Source organism: Xyrauchen texanus, chromosome 25 (assembly GCF_025860055.1).
Source record: "Xyrauchen texanus isolate HMW12.3.18 chromosome 25, RBS_HiC_50CHRs, whole genome shotgun sequence".
NCBI classification, from domain to species: Eukaryota; Metazoa; Chordata; class Actinopteri; order Cypriniformes; family Catostomidae; genus Xyrauchen; species Xyrauchen texanus.
The window spans coordinates 9,596,620-9,622,832 of NC_068300.1; the positions used below are offsets into that span (position 1 = coordinate 9,596,620).

A 26,213-nucleotide genomic window follows, 5' to 3' on the forward strand; every position below is an offset into this window, starting at 1 on the left:
CCTGAACATTTGTAGGTTTGAATCACTGTGAAAAGAAAGGTGACACATTTTTTTATTTAAATACAGTTTCCTTTTTTGAGTGTTAAGAGGATTGCTAACTTGAGATTTATATATATATATATATATATATATATATATATATATATATATATATATATATATGTCTTTACCTGCAGTCATTCACAAGCTGCAAGACAATGTTGAACTTAATAAATATCTTCTTCATCACATTTGCAGGATTTGTTTTAATGGTCTCTTTTCACACGCAAATCGTCATAGTTGGCTTAACTTGAATGGCGGTGAATGGGAGACCACAGCAAATGTCATTTTTGCTTACCCGTTTGCTCCAACAGCAAAATAATAAATCAACGATCACTTTCACTGACACTCACTTCACAGCTTTGCAAAAGATGATAAAAACATACAGCGCTTGATAACAGCAGTAAGAAGAGAGAAACAGGCACAATTTACTGTCACTTTCTCACCAGCTGTGTTAGAAAGCCTCATCACAGCTATGGTAACAGACTTTTTAAAACTTATTCCAGGGTAATATGATACAAAGTACAAAGTTAATAATGTAAATTGAAAATATAAAAAAGTTTGATACATTTACGTTGTTAAAGAAGGCAGAAATGCATCATAAAAGGTCAAGAATGTGAGCTATTAAATTAGACACGCCCCCTCTTTCCAAAACCACTTGCTCCAAAGATACCGTTTATACCGACACCTTCTCACAGTTGTCAAACACAACAACAGTAGCAAAATAGTGGCCTTGGCTGACAACTGTTATGAATCTAAAGATGGCATTAAAACCTGAAAATCTGCTTCAACTATGAGAACTTGCAAAATGATTGACATGCAGAGCGCAAATCAAGGTCTTCTAAATGGCTGATCAAAGTACGAGTCCACGGATCCGCAGTCACATTTTTGTTTGCCGTCTAGTGTTGTCACAGATACTTATGAGATATCTCAGGACATTTATTTCAGTGATATCTTTCAGGAAGAAGGACCATTTTCTGCACACCATTCCATAAAAATTGCTTACAGCACCTTTAATGTCTCCAAACGATTCAGTGCTTGAGTGAACTGTTCGAATGATTCTGAATAAACCGATTCAGACCACGTTGTTATTCCGTTTGAGCAATTTATTTAAAAAAAAAAATGGCCGAAAAGAGTGTTTCACTAGCAAATCGTACATCCGACAGAATAAGAAGGCCACAATAGGCCTATCTATCATCCACCGAATCAGACCACGTCTGTTTTTGCGACTGGTCAAAAGAGTGATTAATTCGCGAATCAGATATCGCTCGGTCTGATTTTCAACAGCGAAAGATATAGATGCAGGCAGTGCTCCAAAAAGGGGCGGGAGATTCAACCCACCATTAAAGATAGGGTCCCCTTATCTAACCCTGTCACTAACCATAACCATGAGTGGAAGTGATGCCCCCTTTTGTAGTTGGCACAACCCCCTTTGGAGTAACCCCGCTACCTTCTGTAGTAACTCCGCCCTCTTTTGGAGATTCCACCCCCATTTGGAGGCCTCTGGCCTGCAGCTATACCTACTTGGAGTTCTCCCGTATGGCAGGAGTTGTTCACTCAGGAACTGCTCCAAACGATTCAGTGCATAAGTGAGCCATCTGTGATTCAGATTAAATCAGGAACCGACTCACTGTTATCCCATTTAACCAATTCATGAAAAAGAATCGACTCACAAGAGTGATTCATTCGCGAGTCGGAAATCGCTGTTTTTACATGGTCGACAGAAAATACCAGACACTCGACTGACATATTCCCAGACAGCACACGTCCATCTCTAAAATGTCTGTTTTAGATCTTTTCATCTGGAAAGCATCACAATCTAATTAACATCTGCTAAACATCTTAAAAAGATCAGATTTACAAACATTGTAAATCATTTACATCTCAAAGACATCGGCTGAATGTCTTATTGACATCCGAGACGTAAAAAATACATCCTCCAGATGTAAACACACACATCATATAGACACCTGCGTGATGTACGTGTGCAACCAGGGTTGTCTGTAAAAAGGCAAAGTTGTAGTGTTTGCCTGGGGTTTATTTAGGAAAACCCCCTAGTATGAGCAGCTAGTAGCCAAATGCATGTCTTTGCCAGTTATAATTTGAACATCACCCATCCTTGAAAGATTGCATTTTTTTTATTTTTTATGTTTTGTCTTTTTATTTGTATTTGTATAAAATATAATCCATGTTGAGATGGATCTTGCAAATGAGGGGCTAGCCAACAGTTAGACAATAAAGCATAGCTTAAAAAAATAAAACTCTCAAAAACAGAAATAATCTCTTTAAAGCTTTTAGTTTTATTGCTCATGTCTTCAGCTATTAGGTCCACTTTATATGACAAACAACATGGACATGTCTAGACGTATTAGTGTAGACATGCTTAAATCATATAAGCTAATGAAATAAAAATATAATTGGTCTCTCTTTTGGAATTGACAAATATCTTATATTAATATTAAAAATGTAAATGCAATTTGTCTACAGGCAGCAAAAGCTTTGGCAGTTCATATATATTCCCAGAGGCTTGATTATAAGATATAAAATGGCAAGAGAACAACTGATTAATTTTATGTAAATATTCTCCCTCTATTATGACTACTATCAGATGAATAAAAAATAATGGAAACATTCTATACACTTTTATGGCAATCTATATACAGCAAAGAGAAAAGGTTTACATTCCGGATATCTGTTGTGTACATCCGCTGTACACTGAAAGAGTGTCTGAATGGAAACATAAGCATCACCCTTTTTTACAACGTGTTCCAGAATAACAAAGTGATATTTTAGATAATACTTACAAATGACTCATTATTAATTTACACCACTCATAATTTTCTCTTAGTATACTTGCTTTTTTTTGGGCAGGAACAACTGCATTCTACACAGAGACGTTAACTTTAAAAGCGGGTGGGGGTCAATTTGCACACAAAGACTTATAGTATCTACCTATAAATAAATACACAAACCAACTTCTATAGTTTGACAGTTTTACATATACACTAAAATATATGCATATCATAAAAGCAAAGCTGTTATTGTGCAAAAAAATTAAAAAGATCTACAAGATGAAATATGACTTTTTTATGGGATAAAATAAAAACAAAACAAACAAAAAAAAAGTCTTGTATATTGATTTGATTTGATTTGAAATGGGTAAGGCAAGAGTTCAGAACCGTAATGTAGTGAAAGGCTTGACACAAGAGTTATGTATTTAAATTCATTTTTGTCATGCTGGTGCTGTGTTCACTTTTGGTAGTATTAACAATATTGTAAGCAAAGGCACATATGATGACACCATGTCCAAAGGTTTCTATGTACATAAAAAAAAAGAAAATATCACTTCATTGGCTTTTCTTAGATGTATTTGCTCACACTCTACATGGTAAAATTGCAAAAAAAAAAAAAAAACGAGCAAATATTTTACTGACGAGAAGTGCATACTCTGTTTTTAAGAAATCCCTTCAAGAACAGTGCTTTTAGCATTTTAAATATTAAATATAAGACTTTTATTCTAAATATAAATTTGGCTTTACAAAAACAACAACAGATGAACCTATTCTTAGAAAAAGATATCAAACATTAGCAGTGGTGTGGTCTTTTTATCCACCTTCCCTTTAGAAGTATGTGCAAACTGCTTGTTTTGGGGGGAAATGACAGACAGCAATAGCTTAAGTCTAGATTTAGTCTCAGATGATGAGGTTATTGCTCCATATACACTAATCGGAGTGAGTTAATTTATGTGTGTCAAAAGGCAATGGAACAAAAGAGCACAAGAAGGAAATAACTGACTTCACTCCACCTGTCCAATCCAAACTGTTTATGAAGGATCAAGTCTCTGAGAACTCTGACGTTTGAGATCAACATTGGACGGGTTTCAAAAGTCAAATAATAGTTGGGAAATTCAATACCATTTACACATTAACACATCGACTGAGATGGATGTTTGGTTAAATGTGGTCCATGATCCAGTATGCGTCAGGAATCCAGAAGGCCATTAAGCTGTACGGTGCTGAGATAAGACTTGATATCTCACCGAGTCAGAAGCATAGCTGCTCTTGTGTGTGACACTGTCAGTAATACACAGAGGCACAGCAGACACTCCAGAGGTCCTGCAAACCTCCTGATTAGACCTTTCCTCTATGTTTGACCCCTCCCATGCACTCCTGTCAGATCCTTCCTTATGATCTCATTCACTGCAGAAAAGACGAAATAGAAAAAAGATGCTAAGAAAATGACAGACACTTGACGTCTTCTGAACTGTACTGATTCAGAACCAAGAGACACACACACAAACACATAGTATATTAATTTATATAAATTATAATTATTTATATATACAATATATGTATTATTTATAAATTATATTATTAATATAAATAAAAAAAATATAGATTGATAAATGTATACTAAAAATGAATGTATACATTTATACATAAATTATCATTTATATAGTTTATATGAATTAAATAACATGCAAATAAAATTTAAATAGAACACATTTAATAATATTATAATTTTGTATAAAAGAATTTGATGTATTATATGGCATGCAAATAAGAAATAGTTAAACAAATTTAATAATATTATAATATTGTCTAATAAATCAAATATCAATAATATATTAGTATGATATTAGTCAACAGACAACATGAAAATAAATGTAATATCAATTATAATAAATTATATGTGTGTGTGTTTTATATATATATATATATATATATATATATATATATATATATATATATATATTTATAAACATTATTTAATAATAAATTATAAAAGCTATTAATTAGAACTGATTTTAAATGTATTAAATTAATGTTGTCTAATGACTAATATTATACTAATATATTACTGATGATATATTTATAATTTATTATCAAATTAGTTTTTATTTTTACTTATTTGCATGCCATTTAGGATCTGCTTAATGAATAAATGTAAATGTATAATCAAAAATAAGTATCCCATATTTAGAATGTCAAGTGAAGCTGCATTGACACAGAGTGTACATTAGGGAGAAGAAAACCATTCTACATTGACAGAGAATCAGACTCAGTGAAGCTCTTGCATTGGCCATCACTTCCTGTTGTTTTAACTCCTTTTACAGGGGGGCATAAATGGAAACTTTTACTGCCTCTTCATTCTAAGAATAGCAGCGGGGCGCGTGGGGCACTTAACACAACAAAATCACAATACCACACAAACTCTAGTCTAGCCACAACTTTTAAATGTGGGAAAACACCAGCAATGCTTTATTCAAAATAGTGTTTAATTATTGAGATTGAGAAGTGAACATCAAAACGATAATGAATTTGCTGGTTCTATTGTGACCCCATATAGTGTATCAGCATACCCTGCTATAAGGTTAATGTGTATTCAATGAATTATATCTTTGTTTTTGGAAGAAAAAAAAAAGACTTTGCAGAATTTTACTTAAAAAAATAAACCTACACTAAGAAATACTCAATGGCATAAAAAGTGTGACAACTAGCCCCAGTCTTCTGCTATATATTTTTACAAGAGGAAAGATTTAAGTCACAGTGGCCTACAAAATATGTACTTTGAAGTTCTAAATTAAATAAGGACTAAACATAGTTTGTTCCCCCCATTAAATGTACATACATACGAGCATCAGTATTCAATTTAAATAATTCTCAGGGAAAGTACCTCACTGAACTGGAAGCCACCTTTATACAGGCTGCACCAAGTGTTAAAAACTCCACAGTATGAAATGTGGTCTGACCTGAGGCCACATACTTAGAGCCTCAGTGCCTCTCAATTATCAGCACGAGTCACCTTGGCATTAAATCCAGAGAACAAGAAAGTGCTTCCATGCAATACATAGTGTCATAATTTTTGTTATAAAACACAATAACCCAACCTGCATCAGACAGTTATCTATGAATATATGCAATATTTTATATTTTGTAGTCACGAACATAACACCAACAGCCTGAAATGGTTCTTTACAGAGTGCAAATTCATGGCAATGTCAAACGGTAAAAATATGCATATGCATAAGAAACCATCAGTGCTAATTAACCAACGAGGAATTAGATCAACCAAACTGAAAGCTTTAAATAAACTGTGCTTGTTGTGACAAAAGGGAACTCAAAGTACATCTTATTTTCCTATTTGAAGCTTTTATAAAGGAAAATAAAATCTATCGATCTATCTATCTACCTATCTATCTATCTATCTCTCTTATAATGCCTAATGAGGTTGGAGAACACCTAGCAAGGGATCTGAGACCATTCCTCCATACAGAATCTCTTCAGATCCTTCAAATTCAGGAGGTCCATGTTGGTGGACTCTCCTCTTCAGTTCACCCCACATATTTTCAATGGGGACAGAGGACTGGGATGACAATGGCAGAACCTTGATTTTGTGGTCAATTAACCATTTTTTGTGTTGATTTTGATGTTTGTTTTGGATCATTGTCCAGCTGGTAGATCCAACCAGGGCTCTTGTTAGCCTTCTGGCAGAGTCAGCCAGGTTTAGATTTTTTATCTGTTGGTATATGATAGAGTCCATGATGCCATGTATCCAAACAAGATATACAGGACCTGTGATATTCAGCCCCCCAACGTTAAAGATCCAGCACCACATTTAACTGTGGGCATTGGGTACTTCTTCATCTCTGATGAAACCCATCTCTGGTGTTTTCTGCCAAAAAGCTCTTATTTTTAATCTGATCAAAGAACCTGGTCTCATTTGAAGTTCCAGTAGTGTCTTGCAAACTGAAGACGCTTGAGTTTGTTGCTGGATGAGAGCAGTTTTCTTTTTTCTTGAAACCCTCCCAAACAGCTTGTGGTAATATAGGTGATGTCTAATAAGTAAATCACTTCAAATTCAAATCAAATTAACTTTTTGTTGCCCAAAGAAAATTAGTCTTCTCTTTTTTAGTAGAGCATAATAAGCATGTACTTTGATCCTGAAGGAAACCGCTGCATCACACATTTCTTTGCCGATTGTGGATGTTGCTTGTGGATGTTGCCTTCCACGACATGCTGAAGATGACTATATAATTACTACATATACATGCACGTTAATCCAGAAACAAGAAAAATATATTCAAGGTAAAACATACATTTCTCAATTGTTTTGCAGTCTTCACTGAATTGTTGTTAGATATGATATATTAATATAGATTTGATACTGCTAGGTTTTGACTGAGAAGCAGATATGTAATATGTAATTTATTTATTTATTTAGGCTTACTTTGAGATAATGTTATATTTCATAAATGTTAATACAGCTACAGTGTCAAGAGCAATGAGTGTGTGCTCAGAACTTTATTTGCAGGAATCAATTGAAGAACATGGTCCCTGAATGCACACTTTGTAGGTAAAACAAGGTTTTTAAAATTTAAATAATTTGGCCTGCGTAAGGTGGCGTTTAGTCCAAAGTCAATTAAGAATACATTTATTGGACAGGATATTGCATACTATGCTTGTTATGTCAGCACCCAAGACTTTCATCTACAACTTTCACTCACTGTTGCACTTGTATATATGGCTGAGTGACAATAAAGTGATTTGATTTATGATTTATGATTTCTATGTTGATAATTTCCCCACATGGGAAAAAAATGAATCTTATTTTTGCACAATTTGGGCGAGGAAACCCGCTTATTTTGAGCTTGTTTTCCAAGATCAGGTCGCTTGTTTCCCTTGTGAGATCTGGCAACACTGCAACTGGTATAAGAGTGATTATGTGCAGTATTTAGCACAGAGGACTGCTAGTTTAGAAAAGCATTATTAACCATTATTTTATTTCGTTCTAACCAGTTGTCATTTGGAAAGGAAGCTGCAGAACACCGGAACTTGAAAACAAATACAGTTTCTGCTCAGAATGAACCAAAATGAAAAACATTTAGTTTTTAGTCCCTGATTCTCAATGCATTATTCAGTAAAACTGAAATGAAAACAAACAGTTTTTCATTTTCAGTAGAACCAATAACTGTGCAATCAGGATGCCATGCGGTTCTAATCATACAGCACTAAGTATAGGAGATCATCTGTGTGGATGACATCTGTTTTTCCCTCTGAGACTAATGAAGAACAAAGGAGGGAGGAATAAACTGGTAGCAGCAGGATGCTGAGGTGTTTTATCAGCGAGTAAAACACTCAATGTGAGGCCCTGTAGCTGTCGCAGACTGAAAATCTCCTCTTGCACCAAACAGCTTAAAAGAACTTTCATCTCAACAGCTTTCAAAGGTTTTGAAACAGTCCTAACTATAAGTATGAGCAATAACAATAACAGTGATCTTTGCCACAAAAAAAGAAAAGTGGTAATTTGACAATAACACATAGAAACACTGTCAATACACTGAACAGAGGGGCTACAGGGAAAGTAATGAAGGGTTGGCACACACTGCAGGTTTAGAGGTAGTAAAGGAAGTGTATATAGACTGGATGTATAATAGGTGAGTGTCTGACTGTACCCAAAAGTGAGCTAAATCTTACAAATCTTACAATCAGTCTCTGTAGACATTTGGGGGACGTTCTTAATTGGAAAATGTACTCATAAATAAAGCAAATACTGTTATAAAAAGTTTTGTTTTAAGGGTAGGGTTAGGTTGTGGGCTTATTATACACTGTCTGGCCAAAATAAAGTTGCTGTTTGGATTTAAATAGGCAGATACTTAAGAGCCTATGATTGGATCACTATTACAGTGATTAATATGTATCAGCTGGCAACAATTCTTTTAACCCAAACTGATGCAGTGTGGCTCATTTCTAAAACAACCACGTCGGAAGATGTATTCTGTGGTCGTGGAAAAGATGGTACTTTGTTTCTGGAGGGGCAAATTGTTGGCCTGCATCAAGCAAAGAAAAATCTAAGGAGATTGCTGAAATCACTAGAATTGGGTTAAGAACTGTCCAAATCATTATTAAAACCTGGAAGGATAGTCAGTTTAGTGGAAGAACCGACTTAGTTGGTCAGAAAAAAATCTTGAATGAACATGATCGGAGATCACTAAAATGCTTGGTGATGTCACATCATAAAAAATCGTGAATGTAAGAGCATTTTCACACACACACAATGTGACAAAAACGTATAGTATTGGGACTAAACAGCTGTGTGGCCACAAGAAAGCCACTTGTTAGTGAGGCTAATCAGAAAAAACGATTTCAATTTGCTTGGGAGCATAAAGATTGGAATGTGGAGCAATGCAAAAAGGTCATGTGGTCTGATGAGTCCAGATTTGGGTGCATCAGGGTAAGAAGGGAAGTGCATGCAGTGATGCATCTATAATAGTGCCCACTCTACAAGCCTCTGGAGGCAGTGTTATGATCTGGGGTTGTTTCAATTTGTCAGGTCTGGGCTCAGCAACGTTATGCAGCAATAAAGAAGTCAGCTGACTACCTGAATGTACAGAATGACCAGATTATCCCATCAATGGATTTTTTTCTACACTGATGGCACTGGCATATTCCAGGATGACAATGCCAAGATTCATCAGGCTCAAATTGTGGTTCAGGGAGCATCTCTTTGGGCATTGTGTAATTGTGTGTACTTTACTTAGATATATTTGGGGACAAAATTGTCCCCAGAAGTTAGCTAAATGAAACAAAAACTCTCTGATGTCTCAAATGTGAAACATAACTTTTTATTAAAAATGTACTAAATGTTTTCTTTTAGGGTTTGAGGTCTGGTTAGTCTGTATAAAACCAAAAACAAAAGTGTACCAAAAAGTGCTTTAAATCTTACGAAACCTCCCTTTGTGGACATTTGTGGAGGTCCTCAATTGGAAAATGAATTAATAAATTAAGCAAAAATAGGTTTTATTATTCTAAAAATGAAAGATTATATTTTACACAGCTCTCAGGAATGCTCAATTCTGATTGGTTAATCGGAGCATCCAGCGATCTGATATTTCTGATTAATGGACGTACATCTGGGGATAAAGATATATTAGACCAGTCATCCGGGTATTGTGAGTCATCTTATGATAATGAGCAGTCAGACGGTCGTTCTCACAACATAAACAGAACTCCAATGCAAACTGGAAGTTTAATTAAGCTGTTTCTAGAGACTTTCTTCTAATATACTGTATTAACAAAATTTCAATTAAATCAATATTTCACGTCCATGTTTTAAGTAACCGTGCAATAGGTTGGAAAATGTACAGTCAGCTTAACATTATTGCAAAATAAACCCCTTTTATTACCCCTTAGAATATAAATCTCCACTTTCACTTTCAGAATATTTAAGAAATGTCAAGGAGTGCAAAGAAAGTAATTGCACATGACCAAAAGGTTTGTGTTTGTGGTGTGTGAGTACTGTATGCGTGCGTGTTTGTGTTTGTGTGTGTGTGTGGTGGGGACGTGGCTGGCACTGACCAAATAATAAAGAAACAGTGTACATATATGAGACAGACAGGAAGAGTCTAAACCACAAGTCTGTCTGCTTTGCCCCTTGAAGCAGAACTTACAGACCAGTTAGACACAGCAAAACAAAACTCTAGAGATGTCCTTGCCATGAAACTCTAAAATCTCACTATCATGTTCAACTCTAATCTTTACAGATTATTTTAGTTTATTATGTAGTTTATTTTAAACTTTCAAAGAATAAGGCTGCGTCTCATCAGGACAGTTTTCACAGCCAAATATCCAATGGTTTGGCACAGACACAGTACCATACTGGATGCAAGTGATCTGAAACTAATGTGCATGGCTTACGTGCTCTATCTCAATTATTCCTCCCGCTCTCTCCAGCTGGAAGAACTTCCACTCTATTGCCCGAGGCGTCCATTCCAGCCTGGGAAGCCGGTCTAAGCTGAGCCAGTTGAGCACTGGAAGATTGGCCCACTTCATGCCCTCAAAAATCCAGGCCAGTTTGGCTGTTTATCTCAAGGGCAACACTTGGTAGGGTCAAGAGAGTATATGACCCAATTTCAAAGGTGGACAGTCAAGGAAGGAAGATTGTGTGTTTAAGAAAAAGACTGCCCTGTATGAATTTCCATGTTGGTCCAGGCCAGTTAATGGTTGTTTGGTGCTGGTCTAACTGGTGAACCAGAATTGCCAACTTGACATTTCGAAGCTGAATGACCAAGAAAGACTTGCTGGTTAAGCTTGTTCCAAAGCCTTTTAGAGATGCCAGCCCACCCATGAAAAGGACTTGAATACCCATACAACAGTTGGCAGTAAGGTAAAATCTAGAAGCCAAGATGTACTTTGCTTCCTTGGCAGGTTTCTTGCAATTTTACAAATGCAAAAGCTGCATGCTCAAAATGAAATGGATGACGGTACAGTTTCTTTGCAGAAAGCCAACCACAGAAACTCTGATAGCCCCTTCAAAAGCCACCATCGAAATACTGAGCGAGATAGATGTAACTGCATGAGTCATATTTTAACTAGTTGTTTGTCAAGCTCTTGGAGGACATCAAACAATGAGATGTTTGTGGGTGGATTGCAACACCTTGACACCTCTGCACCGGGATTTTTTGCGGTCATCATCCCTCCTGTTCTCAGTGACCTGTACTTCGTCTGCACCCTAACTGCTATTGGGTGGCTACAGACATCATATCTGCAGAACTTCCAGCTAATGACGTTATACTACTAATTCACATTATATTCTTTACATACAGTAAACTATAGTATACTAAGCAACCTTTTTGACTTCAAGACCTCCAACTCTCCAAGACAATATTCAAGGCCATGTAATGATGAGCTGCTTTTTCAAACTTTTTATTAACAGACACTAGATGTGTAAATAGATTAATGTACCTGCAAGCAGCGATTAACAGGGTTAAGGTCCAGGGTTAAGGTCCTTTAATTACACATGTAACAGATATTAAGTATTTATTAGACAGTCTGTTTGCAACTAAAACAATGATAAAGTGCCTTAATATTCAAAAATATCAGGTTAGGTAGCACAGAGATATTATATTTTTTACATTTCTGACTGTTATAGTGCCACCAAGAGGCAGAGGTACCAAATTCTTTTCAAGTTCCACAAATTTACCTCCTTCATAAGTGTTTGGTGATGGTATCTCATTCTGTTCAAGAGTTTTAAACATTTAAGGAAAAGTGGCCACTCACACTTTGTACATTTTGGCATACTTTTGCACCGGTGCATCGAAAGTTAAAAAATGTTTTGATAATTATTGCGATTGGGACTCCAGAGAGCCTTTCTGCACTGATTTGGTTCAGTGAGCAGCCTAGGACTATTTCAAATAGCTTCTAAAAGTTGATTGGTTGATAGCGGCCATGTTTTTCAAGATATGCGACTGTCCTCATAGAACTTGGCAACTTGGACAAAGACAATACATGCAAAATTGAAAGTTGATCAGACCAACGGTTCCAAAGTTAGAGACATTTTTAGAATTTAAATTATTATAGCACCACTAAGAGTCCTCAGAATGTCCCCATACATATGTGTACCAAATTTGGTGATAAAATCGATTTCCGATCAAGAGTTATGACCATTAAGTGGATAATTGTAAAATTCCTTTGATAACTTTTCAAATTGGGACTCTGCTGCATCTTTCTGCACAGGTTTGGTTCTGATCAGTTAATTTAGATTTTTTTTAAAACAATCCCAAACAGCGGGAAAACGAGGGTGAGGAATCAAAATTGGCTGGAGCTTAAAAGATTTGCCCTGACGCAAGGAATTACTAGAAAAAGGTTGTTTCTAGCCCTTACGGTTCAAGAGTTATAGCCCATACAAAATGTGATTTTTTTTTCTCTCTATAGCGCCACCCATGTGCCGTTTCCATGTGTATGGCTAGCCAGCTGGAGTAATACCATGCCTGAAAGCTTCAAGTCTCTAGGCCTTATGGTTTGGTCTGCACAATCAGTTTTAGGGCAGAAAAATAATAATAACAAAAATCCTGACAAAAACAATTGGGTTTCTAGACCTTCGTGCTTGAACCCATTGAAGAACTGTATATTCTTCAATGGGTCAATGATATGATGCTCATTTTCCATTTCTAAGTTCAAAGTAATTTTATTATATTTTTTTCTGGGGCTTAAAAGTCCAAAATGTCTTATTAAAAGCTGAAATTTTTGAAAAAAAATAACTGTTGGCATGACTACGCGTAACAATTTTCTTTTAAAATAAGATTTATATTTAAAAAACTCTTGTCAACCAAATCAAAGTCATGTGGTGTAACCACATTATATGTGGTATAAATTAATTATTTAAATAAGCAAAAAGAGCCCATGATTGGATCATTATTGCAGTGATTAATATGTTTCAGCTGGCAACAATTTTTTTTTACCCAAATTGATGCAGTGTAGCTCATTTCTAAAACAACCACGTCGGAAGATGTATCCTGTGGTCATGGAAAAGATGTTTCAGAAGGGGCACATTATTGGCCTGCATCAAGCAAAGAAAACATCAAAGGGATTGCAGAAATCACTGTCATTGGGTTAAGAACTGTCCAAACTGTCCAGTATTTGAGGGGTAACATGCTTGATTCTATAATAAATGAAAAAAAAAAAATTATTATTGGAATCAGTAAACCTAAGAACCTCTGCAATTTAACAATTTAACTTAATAACAATGTTAAAAATCAAGATATGTACAATATGTACACTGGCATCATAAATGACTGGCATCATACCACTGGCATGGTAAACTATTTCTTATTTTAATTCAACAACTTTGAAGAGAACACAGTTCTTGAAACTTCTGAAATGACAATTTCAGTTAATAAAATGTCTGAAAAAGCCATTACATGGCTTTGAATGTTGTCTTGAAGAGTGGGAGGCCTTGGTGTCAAAAAGGTTTCTTGCATATGTTCACAGGTGCATGCAGCACATCAGAAATAGTATGGGGTGTCTGTAACCTGTAAGTGTCCAATAACCTTCCGAATGCCAGCTATGGGTTTCATTTATGGCACCACACTACACCGATTTCAATAAGCCTCTCTGAGAGGGATAATGGCCGACTGTGGAGGGTGGTGCGACGAGAGAGACTGTCATGTGTGTGTGTTTGTGTCTTTTTGTTCAGTTTTACATAAAAATTATTATTTATATTGTCAAGCCAGTTGTCGCCTCCTCCTTTCCATTGTTCTCTTTACACTGGTGCCGTAGACCCGGGAAGGAGGAGGGATACGCCTAGTAGAGTTCTCTCTACTACCGTCCACCCCAACAGAGCGGCCACCTGGAAGCGGAGGAACGGGTGCCGACCGTGAGGGGAGAAGGGGCTCCTAACCGACCACCTGGAGCGGTCAGGGCAACTGCCAGGGGTGGAATAGTCCCCTACCAGCCGCTGAAACGCAGCGGGGTCTGAGACCGCCGACCGCGAGCGGGGAGGGGCTCACTGCCAACCGCCTGGAGCGGGAGAACCGCTGCCAGGGGTGGGGGAGACCCCTTCTGTTTCCAGAGAACGCGGCAGGGCGTTCCGTCCGCCAGGGGCTGGAGGACTGCCTCTGAGCTGCCTGGGGAGGCGCAGCTGTCATCCGTTAAAGGGTGGAGGAGTAGCCGAGGACCAAGCTAAGGCGTATTGGAGAACTGGCGAGTAAGTGATTTTTTTCATCTCTCTCTCTCTCTCACTGCTGCTCTGCGTTGGTCATTTCCCTCTCTTTTAAATTTTACAGTGTTTTTTTTTTTGGGGGGGGTGTTTTACACTGTTACAGGAAGTACACCCCCTATTTTAATTATGTCTGTTTGCCTCCCCTTGTCCCCTCCCTCATCCAGGTAGACGGGTATGACCTGGGCGGGGCGGAAGGCACGCCCCTCCCCAGGGAAAGGGGGGGGGGGGGTGTCAGTCATGCCGGGGACACCCCAGCCCGAGAGAACAATGGAGCAATGTGACAGGGCAGGGCCGGGTCGTGATTATACATACCTGATCCATTATCAGGCTATTTAAGCCTCCGAGAGGGATAAAGGCCGACTGCGCGAAGGTGGTGCTTCCAGAGAGAGATCGTTTACGGTCAGCTGACCGTCATGTGTGTGTTTGTGTCTTTTTGTTTAAGTTTTTCATTAAACTATTATTTATATTGTCAAGCCGGTTCTCACTTCCTCCTTGCCCGTTTAAATTCCTTTACAGTAGTGTTTACATAAATCAACATCTTGCTTTGAGGGGCCTTAATGGGGGAATTCTCTTGCACCTTTATGAGCTTACCAGAGTGGTGTTAAACTCTAATGGGGCTAACAGAAATTCTGGGTTATTCAAAGGGGGTGCAAGGGGGAGATTCATTAGAGAGCTCCTAAAACAGCACCTTTTTATGAAAACATCAAAAGTTCTAGGTACCAGGCATCCCATAGTAACTCTTTTAATGTGACTACAGTTGCAGTGTTGCTACTTACACAGGGAAACCATATTAGAGTATCCAAAATAAATTGTGGTCCCATCAGCTTTAGTTATTCCATGCAACATGGCCCTTTCCTTTTCCTGTAGACTCCCACCCAATCACTATCTTGTTCGGATCAGGCTGCCTTTCTGGAGAAGTGCGGCAGCTGCAAATAGGAGCACTATGCTCCAGATTGGCAAGAGTTTTAAATTGTGTGAAAAAATAGCAAATCCTATTGTGGGTTCCCCCCGCTGTATTGGGGGGCATGGGGCCAAGGGGAGCCCTGGCCAAGTATAACAAACAAAGAGGCTTTCCCCAGCTCTCCCAGGCAGCCGATTCCACAGTTTGACAATGGGTTGCCATGGCACTTATTTTGTGAATCATAACAGCATCAACATGTCCAAGAATTTTTGGAGCTGCTTAGTTTTCCTGTTCTTTTTTTTTTATTCTTGTCAAAAGTTGAAAAAGTATGCATTTCCTTGTCAGATACAGGCAAAAGGAACCCCCCTTTATGCGACCCCTTGAACTCTCAGATTGCCTTACAGAAGTGACACTGGAATCTTGCATATTTTCTTGCTAGTATTCTGCCAAAATTGTGGTTTGGACATTTTCAAAGTCATTACTTAAAAATTTTGAGACTTTGGTTTCTTGACCTAAACAGTGGGCGTTTGTAAGAAAAGGTGTAGTCATGTCCACCACAGCTAATCAACTCCTGTTTCACTCTTTCCTTAGTAATGGAAAGTCACACCAAATCCAAGGCATATAAAATTGTAATTTGATTCAATCTGCTTTATATAATATAAATCCTTCCTAGTGTCGTCACTTAGTGTCGTTAAGGTCATACACTTGATGTTGAAAGTAAATGATAGAAACATGTAAATGTCAAGAAGACAAGACAATGAGAAGGACTTGACAAGAATTCTTCCTGCTATTTTTATGGAGCAGACTAAATACGTCAAGTGAATTTATATCGTTATTAGACAAAGAATATGACAGAATAACTGTTCACTACATTTGACGTATGCGTACGGCAGCAGATTTCAAGGACATTTTTAAAATTACTTGTCAGTTCAAACTAATGTGTTGACAGACACTTTTGAGCAACAGTAGGCAGGGCTATCAACTGGTCAGCTGGGGCCAACAGACCCGGACCTCGAGCCACAAGACCAAAATCGGTCTGCATTCCCACCATTGGGCCAATAGCTCACCAGCGTTGCCCTAAAAGGAACACAGATTTGTATCGTGACCGCAATTTTTTCAAATTGTTTCCCGAACCTGTACCAATTTGTGCTTGATCCACAACTTGTTAAGTTTGGCGACAAAGTACTTAACCATGACTTCATTTCACATTTTTATCAGCCCAAACCTTCAGAGGAGCCACGATTTCATCTACTGACAAGTACTGATAATTCTCCATTCTCTGTTGATCTGTTGAGGTAAGCTGGTAGCTAGATATGAAAGATTGGGAAATGAGTATCTTGGTGCTGAAACCTCTGACCTGACTCAGCGAAACACCACCTTTGACATTGACCCTGCCTAAATCCCTAGTTGGCCTTCTTTGGCCCAAGTGTAATCAGCAGACCAAAGGCTATTGGCTGTTGGCCCCAAGGAAGCACAGGCACAAATAATCTCCAAGGGTGACAATGTGAATGCAACTGGCCCTGGCACGCCATCATTTGGCCCCACAGTTGAAGCGTGGCAACTATGAACTAACATGGTATGCCAGAATAATTTTTTTACTTTTCCCAAACAGAATGTGTGAAACTTTTTAAAAATGTTTACAATAAAATGCCTATTTGTTACCTGATGTACTAAAGGAAATTAGAAAAAGTTCTGCCCATCGAAATCTACACCAGTAGCTCCCAAACTGAAGGCTACATGCCATTGTTTTAATGCAAATTGTTAATATTTATATCAGAGCTGGGTTAAAAATATATTTCCTTCAATCCATCAACCCTCTACAATAATTTGCATATGCAACCAAATTTTGCGCTATGCAACTAAAAATGTGTGTGCTTCACCACTAGCTGGTAAAGTTTCAGATTTCACTCAACATGATTGAATAGCATAGTGGCAAAGAAGCTCAGCACAAACATCCTGTTGAGAGTAAAAGTTTGGTTTGACTCATTCCGTTTAATGTGTCCAAAGACGAGATCCATGCAACCCCTTTGTCATTTAATACTGACTCTTTTTATACCAGTTCTATTCTTCACAGTCAGTTGTTGATAAAAATAAATAAATAACAAATAAAAAATGTCTGATCACAGATAGCATGGATGTAGCAGAGAAGCCATGAACAGAATCAGCAGAACATTTGCTAAATTTATTTCTCCCCTTTTCTCCACAATTTGGAATGCCCAATTCCCAATGCGCTCTAAGTCGTCTTGGTGGCATAGTGACTCGCCTCAATCCGTTGCTGTTGACTGTATTACATAATTTACAATTAAACGCTTTACAACTTACTTTCGGCACCACTCTGTGGACATTTCACCCAGAAACACTACCAGCCACTGCAGGCAGTTGTTAAAATTTCAGTAAGCACAGATCAATTTGACTTACTGTCTCTGAATTCAATGTAAGTTCAGTCTGGAAACAAAGCTCTTTCACTCACCATCATCAAGATATGCCTGATCCAAGTTCTCCTGCTTGACCGTGACACGTCCAGGAGTGCTGGTTCTCTGTTCTTCAGTAGAGGAACATCTCTGGGTCTCTACTTGCACTGGTGGTGACCTGTCTTTGGCCACTCTTTGGACAAAGGGCTGCTGTTGGATGACAGTGGGGTAATATTGAGGATGCTGGGGTGTCTGTTCTGGGGCAGGAGAGTGGTTTTCCCCTGAGGCTTGAGCCCCATGCTGGTTATAGCTCTCACAATAAATGATGTGCTGATGTTCTGGAGGTGGTGGGGCAGGCGGGTCTCCAACTCTGAGTACATGGTGGTTGGTTGGAGAGAACTGGATGATTGAGGGATGCTGGCCACCCAGGTGAGAAGATTGGGCTGGAGAACCTGTGTGGACTAGAACTGACCGATGAGAATCTGGCATCATAGAGGCTCCCGTCTGAGAATAAATAGAGGGGCTTGCCGCCAAGCTCTTTCCCAGACGGGAGTAGATTATGGCCGAGCTCTGCTGCTGAAATTGGTGATCTGGAGAGGAGATCCCCAGGAGGGGCTGCTGGCAGGGGACAAGGCCAGGCACCAGGCCACTGTCCGGGTTGATGACTCCACGGGGGTTATAGTAAGACTGAGGAGACACCCCGAGCATCTGTGACATGGAATAACCCATACGCCCCGGTTCATAGTCATCCACTGGCTCTGTCTTTATAGCCGGAACTGAGGAGGTAAAATGAGAGAATGACTATAATAGGGAATTGCATTAATCAGTTCTGAATAAGGCCTTAATATCCATATAATGGGAAATATTCTCCTTACTAAATTGAAATAAAAAAGTTCAATGTATTATGCAGACAAATTCTAAAAGGAATAATCAAGGTTCAATACAAGTTATGCTCAATCGACAGCATTAGTGATATTATGTTGATTACCACAAAATATTTTCGACTCATCCCTCCTTTTCTATAAAAAGAAATGTAAATATCGAGATTACAGTGAGGTGCTTGCAATAGAAGTGAATGGGGAAAGTTTTTGTTTAAAGGCACTTACATTAATTCTTCTGCTTTTGTATTATTTGAGCTGTAAAGTTGTTAAAAATAGTTTTCATGGTCGTTTTAGGGTTTGTAAAATTGGATATAAATTTATACAGAAAAGGTTAGTAAGTGATTTCATCACACTAAAATCATGTTTACACACGTATTGTTTACTTGTTGTGGCTATACTTTTGAAATCGTGAGTATTTCAATGTTTACAGATTGGCCCCATTCCAACCTTGTCTCACAGATTGAACGTTAATATAACTACATTTTTGCAAACTGACTTTTATGTGTGTGACAGAGATCTCTGTCACCAGCTGGGACTGCACAAACAATCCCGGCCCAATCTAGTTATCTACACGTCATCTCCTCACTCACTGACAGTTGTTTAGCCTTACCACTTGGCACTGCGCTACTGCTCTATTTTCATACACGCATACACTCCCATTATACATCGCTTTTCCCCGCTAAATAACCACACGCACACACCAGATAAGTGAATCACAACATCTTTATTTACTCATCTGTATATTTGTTAGTCTATGTCTTTGTGCTGTGGATTGTCCGTCTAGTAGCGTCTTCCGGGTTCAGTCCGCCGAGGGTACGGCAAGCGCAAGAGGCTAAACGCAGGCAGCGCTTCGCGAGTCCATAAATCAGAGTTTCCCGCGCCACGCCTGCACGATGTCTCTGTTGGCTGGACTGTCCTATGTGTTTATGTGTCTGCAGGAAAAGGGGAACATTCCTGTTGTTAATTTATGGAGAATAACAATAGAGAGTGTGGAAAATATGGATATTCATAATATATTTATATTATGTTTATTGCATTATAAATGTATATATTGATGTTTACTTAACTTTTTGTAGAAGGTTGGTCTGCTGATACTTACCTAATACTTATCATACAATGGTTTGTCCCCGGTGGACGGAGCCTCCACTTTTGTACGTTTTTTTGTAAGTGGTGCAATTTTTCCAAGTAGTCTGTTTGTGTTCTATTGTGTAGAAGGAAATCCAACCAAGAGCTGTGTGTATACTTTTGTGCACTTTTTGGGATTGATTGGGAAAAACGGACACTGTAAATAAACATCTTTGCACCGACGTGCTCTCCTCACCACATGCTGGTTACATGTTTGAGTGACATGGTGACTCTGATGTGAGATTCTTGGTGGTACAGCAAAGGAGGGAAGAGGGCCTCATCTACGAGCTCCGAGGCCTCTGAGAGTTGATCCAGTGGCAGAGATCACCAGAGTCGGCCTCGAGCCTGCGTTTGGAGTTCCCCACCACAGGGGCCCTTTGCAATATAGGGACATCAGCGGAGAGACCTCAGGGGAGATTCAATCCATCAACAGATCCCCTCCAGGTGCCACGTTAGTAGCCCAGGATGCAAGAATATCAAGAGGGGGAGGATATAGGGAACTATCTTTGCAGTTCTGAGCATCGGGCAAAGACCTGGAGAAAGCCAGAGGAAAACTGGGCATGTCGATTGGTGCCATTACTCATCGGAAATGTGCTGGAGGCATACATCGCCATGGACGAGGACAAGGCCATCATCTATGATGACCTGAGAGACGTGCTGTTGGAGAAATTTGATATTTCCATGGAGATCTACCATCAACGCTTCAGGCAGACATCAATAACCCCGGGAGAGACCTACCATCATCTAAAGGGCTCTACCATCGCTGGGTCAGACCAGAGCAACGCACTAAGGAAGAGATAGAAGAGACCATCATCCTAGAGCAGCTGCTTCGGGTTCTGACTTAAGATGTCCAGAACTGGGTGAGGGAACATGAGTCAACGGATGGACTGACAGCTGCACCTATCAGGGCACCAACTTCACATCCTGACTCATGAAGCTACTCCACTGACAGCTTGGTATCACTCCCATTCAAACTAGTCCATATCACCCGCAGACAGATGGACTAGTAGAAAGGTTAAATCAAACTCTCAAAAACATGTTAAGAATGTTTGTCAATGACACCGGTAAGGACTGGGATAAATGGTTGCCTTTTCTGATCTTTGTGTTCCCCGAGAGGTGCCCCAAGCTTCTACAGGGTTTTCGCCTTTTGAGTTGGTGTACAGTTGGTCTGTTCAAGGCCCACTGGACCTGTTAAAGAAGTGCTGGGAGGTACCAACATCATCCAGTTTGTCTTGCAAATGAGAGACCATCTGGACAAATACCGAGAACAGGCCCAAGAGAACCTCGAGAAAGCCCAAAAAGCCCAGTAGTTTTGGTATGACCAGCATGCCTGAAACAGAGAATACCAAGCAGGACAGAAGGTGCTGCTGTTGCTGCCGTCATCTATGAGCAAGTTGTTGGCAAAGTGGCAAGGACCGTACACCATTCTCAGGAAATGGGACCAGTCACGTATGAGGTTCACCACCCAGACAAAGGAAAGGAGAGCCAAGTCTACCACGTCAACCTCATCAAGGAGTGGAGAGAGTGGACGCCTGAGCGGAAAAGAAGGCCTTAATCGCATGCAAAGTGTTTCCAGAAGATGAGGAAGATGACGACAGAGTGGATGACAAGGCTGTGAGACGTCCTCAGTCTGTGGTGAGTCTGGACAACCTGGAGAGGGACCAAAGGGAGAAGCTGGCAGAGATCTTTGCTGATTACCCTGAACTTTTCAGATCCAAGCCCGGGAGAACCAATGTGTTTGAGCAAACCATCCACCTGACAGATCCTACTCCTATTTGGCAGAGGCTGTACCGTTTAACAGAAACTAGTGCATGGATTAATCCGATTGTTCTGGTCCAACAGAAAGATGGATTTCCAAGGCTCTGTCTGGACATCAGAAAGCTCAATGTTGTCTCACAGTTTGATGCTTACCCAGTGCCCAGAATCAATGAGCTAGTTGAGAGGATTGAAAGAGTCAGGTACATCACCACATTGGACCTCTGTAAGGGGTACTGGCAGGTTCCGCTGGAGAAGTAGTCCAGAGAATGCACCGCCTTCAAGACCCCGATAGGCCTATTACAGTTCACGACTATGCTATTTGGGTTACATGGGGCACCAGCGAAATTACAGCGGCTCATAAAACATGTTCACCAAAACTGTGAGGACTACTGTGAAGTCCAGAATTCCCTGGATGATGTTGTCATCTATAGTGACACATGGGACAATCACCTCCAACATTTGCGCCAAGTAATGAGAAAGATCGGCGAGGCTGGTCTGATGCTGAATGTGTCTAAATGGGAGTGGGCGAGGCAAGAGACCCGTTACCTGGGGTTCCAGCTTGGAAACGGCAAGGAGAGACCCCAAAATGACAACGTCGAAGCGGTACGCAACTGTCCCCGACCCTGCACCAAGAATGTGGTAGAATCTTTCCTAGGTCTAGTTGGATGGTATAGATGTTTCATACCTCAGTTCTCCAGCATAGCAGTACCCCTGACTAACCTGACCACCTGTTGTTAATTTATGGAGAATAACAATCTCTATTGTTGGAAAATATGGATATTCATAATATATTTATATTATGTTTATTGTATTATATATATGTATATGTATATATTGATGTTTACTTTTCCTTTTTTGTAGAAGGTTGATCTGCTGATATGTACCGAATACTTACCATGTAATGGTTTGTCCCCAGTGGGCGGAGCATCTGTTTTATATGTGCAGATCTCTCTCACATTGTGGTCTCTTTTGAAAGGAGTAAGATATGCAAGAGTGGTGCCATATTTCTAAGTAGTGTGTTTGTGTTCTTTTGTGTAGAACGAAATCCATCCAAGAGCTGTGTATATATTTTAGTAAATATTTATGTGCACTTTTGGGGTCTGATTGGGGAAAACGGACACTGTAAATAGACATCCTTGCATCAACGTGCTATGGTGGCTAAGCTATCATTATTGTGCAGAGAGTTCTCTTACGAGAGGTTCTCTTGTATTGCGTAAGCTAGCTTACGCTACGGGAAAGATTTATCTTTTCTGAGCTATTGAAGCCAAAAAATTATCCTTAATTTTTGTATCCATTGTCAACGCAGTGCGGCAGCTGCAGACCTTGAGCGGGCTAGCTAGCGAGCTCATAGGTTGCTCTGTGGCAACTGCTGCAGCCTATAGACGAGCTTGGGCGAACTCGCATCCAATGAGAGGCGTCCGCGCGCTCACTGCATCAAAGCCCACCAAAATGGGCGTGATTAGAGTGCATATAAGCGTAGTTCGTAGGCTGGAACCCTGATTTTCATCTCTTCAGCGAAGCTCTTCGCGTCGCTGACCTGGAAGCCGCGTCGCCGTTCGAGGGGCATCAAGCAAGTGTGGACAGCGCTAGAAGAAGCCGGCAGTCTCAGCCACCTTCAGCCATCCTGCGAGCTATGCCATCCGACGACGTATCCTTTTATTCAGCAAGCTAGTTCTCACGAACTATTCACAAAAGAGTACGAGCGTCTTTTTCAAGATGCCTCGCTCCACTTGCGCCTCATGTCGCGCCCTTCTCAGCACAGGAGACCGCCACATCATCTGCGCTCTCTGCCTGGGACTGGGGCACGCAGAGCTCGCCCTCACTGAGGGTGGATGCGATTTCTGCGAGGAGCTACCGATGTCGACCCTGCGGGCTCGACTCGAAGCGCTCAAAGCAGAAACCACCGCGCCGCCTTACCTTCAGCCACGCAGGAAGAAGTGCCGCTCACAAAGGCTGCCGGAAACTGTGGTTGAAGCGACTGCCTCGCCGGAGCCTCTCCCTCGAGCATCGCTTTCACCCTCCCGCCCCGGGACGGCGCAGTTGCCGCCGAGCGGCCGCACTGCTGCCATCTCGGATGACGAGGCGGAGGATAAGGGCCGCTGTTCCATCATGGCTTCAGACAGCGAGGAGTGGTCAGGTTCCCAAGCCTCCTCCTCGGCACAGGAATCCAGCAGGACCCGCGCCGGAGTCGAAGGGGAGTTAACACGCCTCCTCACACAGGCCGTCGACCGCCTCGGGCTCGAGTGGTCACCGCCCCCTGAGCAGGCACCCAACAGACTCGACGGCTGCTTTCTTCAAAGCCATCGCCACTCTACACCCGTGGCCCGGACCGCTCCCTTCCTGCCAGAATTACATACGGAGCTTGCAAAGTCGTGGAACGCTCCTTTTTCAGCCAGGACCCGTTCCCACGTCTCCACCTCTCTCGCGTCGGTGGACGGCGCCACTGAGAGAGGCTACTCCTCCATCCCCCCGGTCGAGGACTCGGTAGCAGCACAACTTTGTCCGCCCTCCGCGAGATGGCGTTCCAAGCCTGTGCTCCCGTCTAAGGCCTGCAGAGCGACTTCCGCCTATGTTGGCGCGCCTATTCCGCCGCCGGCCAAGCGCATCTGCTCTGCACTCAATGGCCGTTTTACAGATCCTACAAGCAGACCTTCTTTGGTAGTGGGATGAGAAAGGCAGGCACCCAGAGGCTGTTACTGATCTACTGGCCGACAGACCTGCGCCCTTCAGCTACCAAAGCTGCAGCCCAAGCTCTAGGGAAGTGCATGGCCTCGCTGACTGTGACCGAGAGACACTTATGGCTAACACTAGCCGACATGGGAGAAGCAGAGCTCCACGTTCCTCAACGCACCGCTCTCTCCGACTGGTCTCTTTGGCTCCGCGGTGAGTGGCATTGTTGACCGCTTCTCAGAAGTCCAGAAAGCCACCCAAGCCATGAACCTCTTCCTGCCGGCGTCGCTAGGTCCTCTGCAGGCCGCTCACGTGATCAGCCTCCTGCACGAGCCTCTTCACAGCGCCCAGTTCAACATACTCAGACTTCTCAGCGTCGACAGGGCGGCCGCCCTCGATCAGCTCATACAGCCGCCGCGAGACCGCCGCCCCAGCGGGCCTCGATTTAAGGTAGCGCTGAAACCAGAGCAAGCGAAGTCTTCCTAACTTTGTTGAACAAGCGACGGCTCAGTCCGCGCGGCCGGACCACTGTCAAAGCTTTGCCCCTGTCAGTCCCCTTCTCTCAGGCTACTACAGTGGTGAATTTAGCAGCCAACAAGCCGGTGACACTGCCCGCTTGCCTGCACTCAAATGCCGTTTTCACGGCGACCCAAATAAATCTTGTAAAGAGCAAACATGTCTTATGTGTAGAAAAAGTGCCCACAACCCAGTGTTCGCCCCTACACACAAGCATAACACATCCCGTGCCCCTATCAGAGCACGCTCTCATAAAGCGATTACTGAACCGCTCGAGCGTCAGAGTCAATGAAGGCGCCCACAAATGCGTCTGTGGCGCCCATTCTCTGCCCGCTCTGTCACCACGACCAGCCCTATGTGTAGAAAATGTGCCCACAATCCAGTGTTCACTTCTGCACACAAACACTGCATGTCTCGTGTCCCCACCAGAGCACGCTCACATAAAGCGGTTACTGAACCGCTCGAGCATCAGAGTCAATGAAGGCGCCCACAAATGCGTGCAGCGCCCATTCTCTGCCCGCTCTGTTACACGGCCAGCAAACATTCCTCTGTGTGTAAGTCCCGTGCCCATGACTATGCTTAGCATCACGTAACAGATGTGACTCTTTCCCCATTCATTCCAATCGGAAGTCACTCACAAAACAGCCTGTTCATGCTGTCTCGCGAGCAATCATGCATAAACACACTAAACGCGCTCACACATTTTGTTCAGCTCTGTGTGCGGCAATCAGAGCGAATTGGCCATTCACCCTCTAGCGTTACGCTTCAAAGAGTGGGAAGCTATTCCAGGGATATCCAAGTGGGTGTTAAGCACAATACAACAGGGCTATTTGCTACAGTTCGATCGCCGCCCTCCTCGATTCAGAGCGTGCTCGAAACCACTGTGAACACAGAAGCAGCGTGCATGCTTCGTTCAGAAATAGCAAGCCTTCTGTGCAAAAGGGCCATAGAAAAGTGCCACCCTCTCTGAGCTGAGTCGGGGCTTTACAGCCGTTATTTTCTTGTTCCCAAGAAAGACGGCGGCCTCAGACCCATATTAGATCTCAGGGTTTTGAACAAGGTGCTTGCAAAAGACCGTTCAAAATGCTTACAATCAGGAAACTCCTCGCGCATGTGCGCCAGGGGACTGGTTTATTTCTCTCGATCTGAAAGATGCATACTTTCAGATTCAGATAAATCCCGTCACAGGCCATTCTTGAGATTACGCCGGCGGCCAGGTTTATCAATACACGTCCTCCGTTAGCCTGTCCTTAGCACCCCGTACTTTCACGAAGTGCATGGATGCGGCGCTTCGCACCCCTCGCGGAGTCAGGGTTTGCGAATTCTGAACTATTTGGACGACTGGCTGATTATGGCTCAGTCACATATGGAGCTTCTGTCTCACAGAGCAGTTCTCCTCAGCCATCTGAACAG

General features: G+C 41.3%; 1 protein-coding gene across 5 annotated transcripts in view; it reads right to left on the reverse strand.

Moving 5' to 3' along the window:
• LOC127618849 (nuclear factor of activated T-cells, cytoplasmic 2-like) overlaps positions 1-26,213 on the reverse strand; it is a 66,604-nt gene that overhangs the window by 7,410 nt on the left and 32,981 nt on the right. For 2 of the 5 annotated variants that reach the window (XM_052091498.1, XM_052091495.1), the window contains exons 9-10: positions 17,910-18,626; positions 2,326-4,238 (exon numbers count right to left, since the gene is read on the reverse strand). In XM_052091498.1, the coding sequence (XP_051947458.1) occupies positions 4,183-4,238; positions 17,910-18,626 (773 nt within the window). In that variant the 3' untranslated portion in view covers positions 2,326-4,182. Of the gene's footprint in view, positions 1-2,325; positions 4,239-17,909; positions 18,627-26,213 lie in introns of those variants that run through there. The other 3 variants (XM_052091496.1, XM_052091497.1, XM_052091499.1) reach the window with 2 other exon arrangements.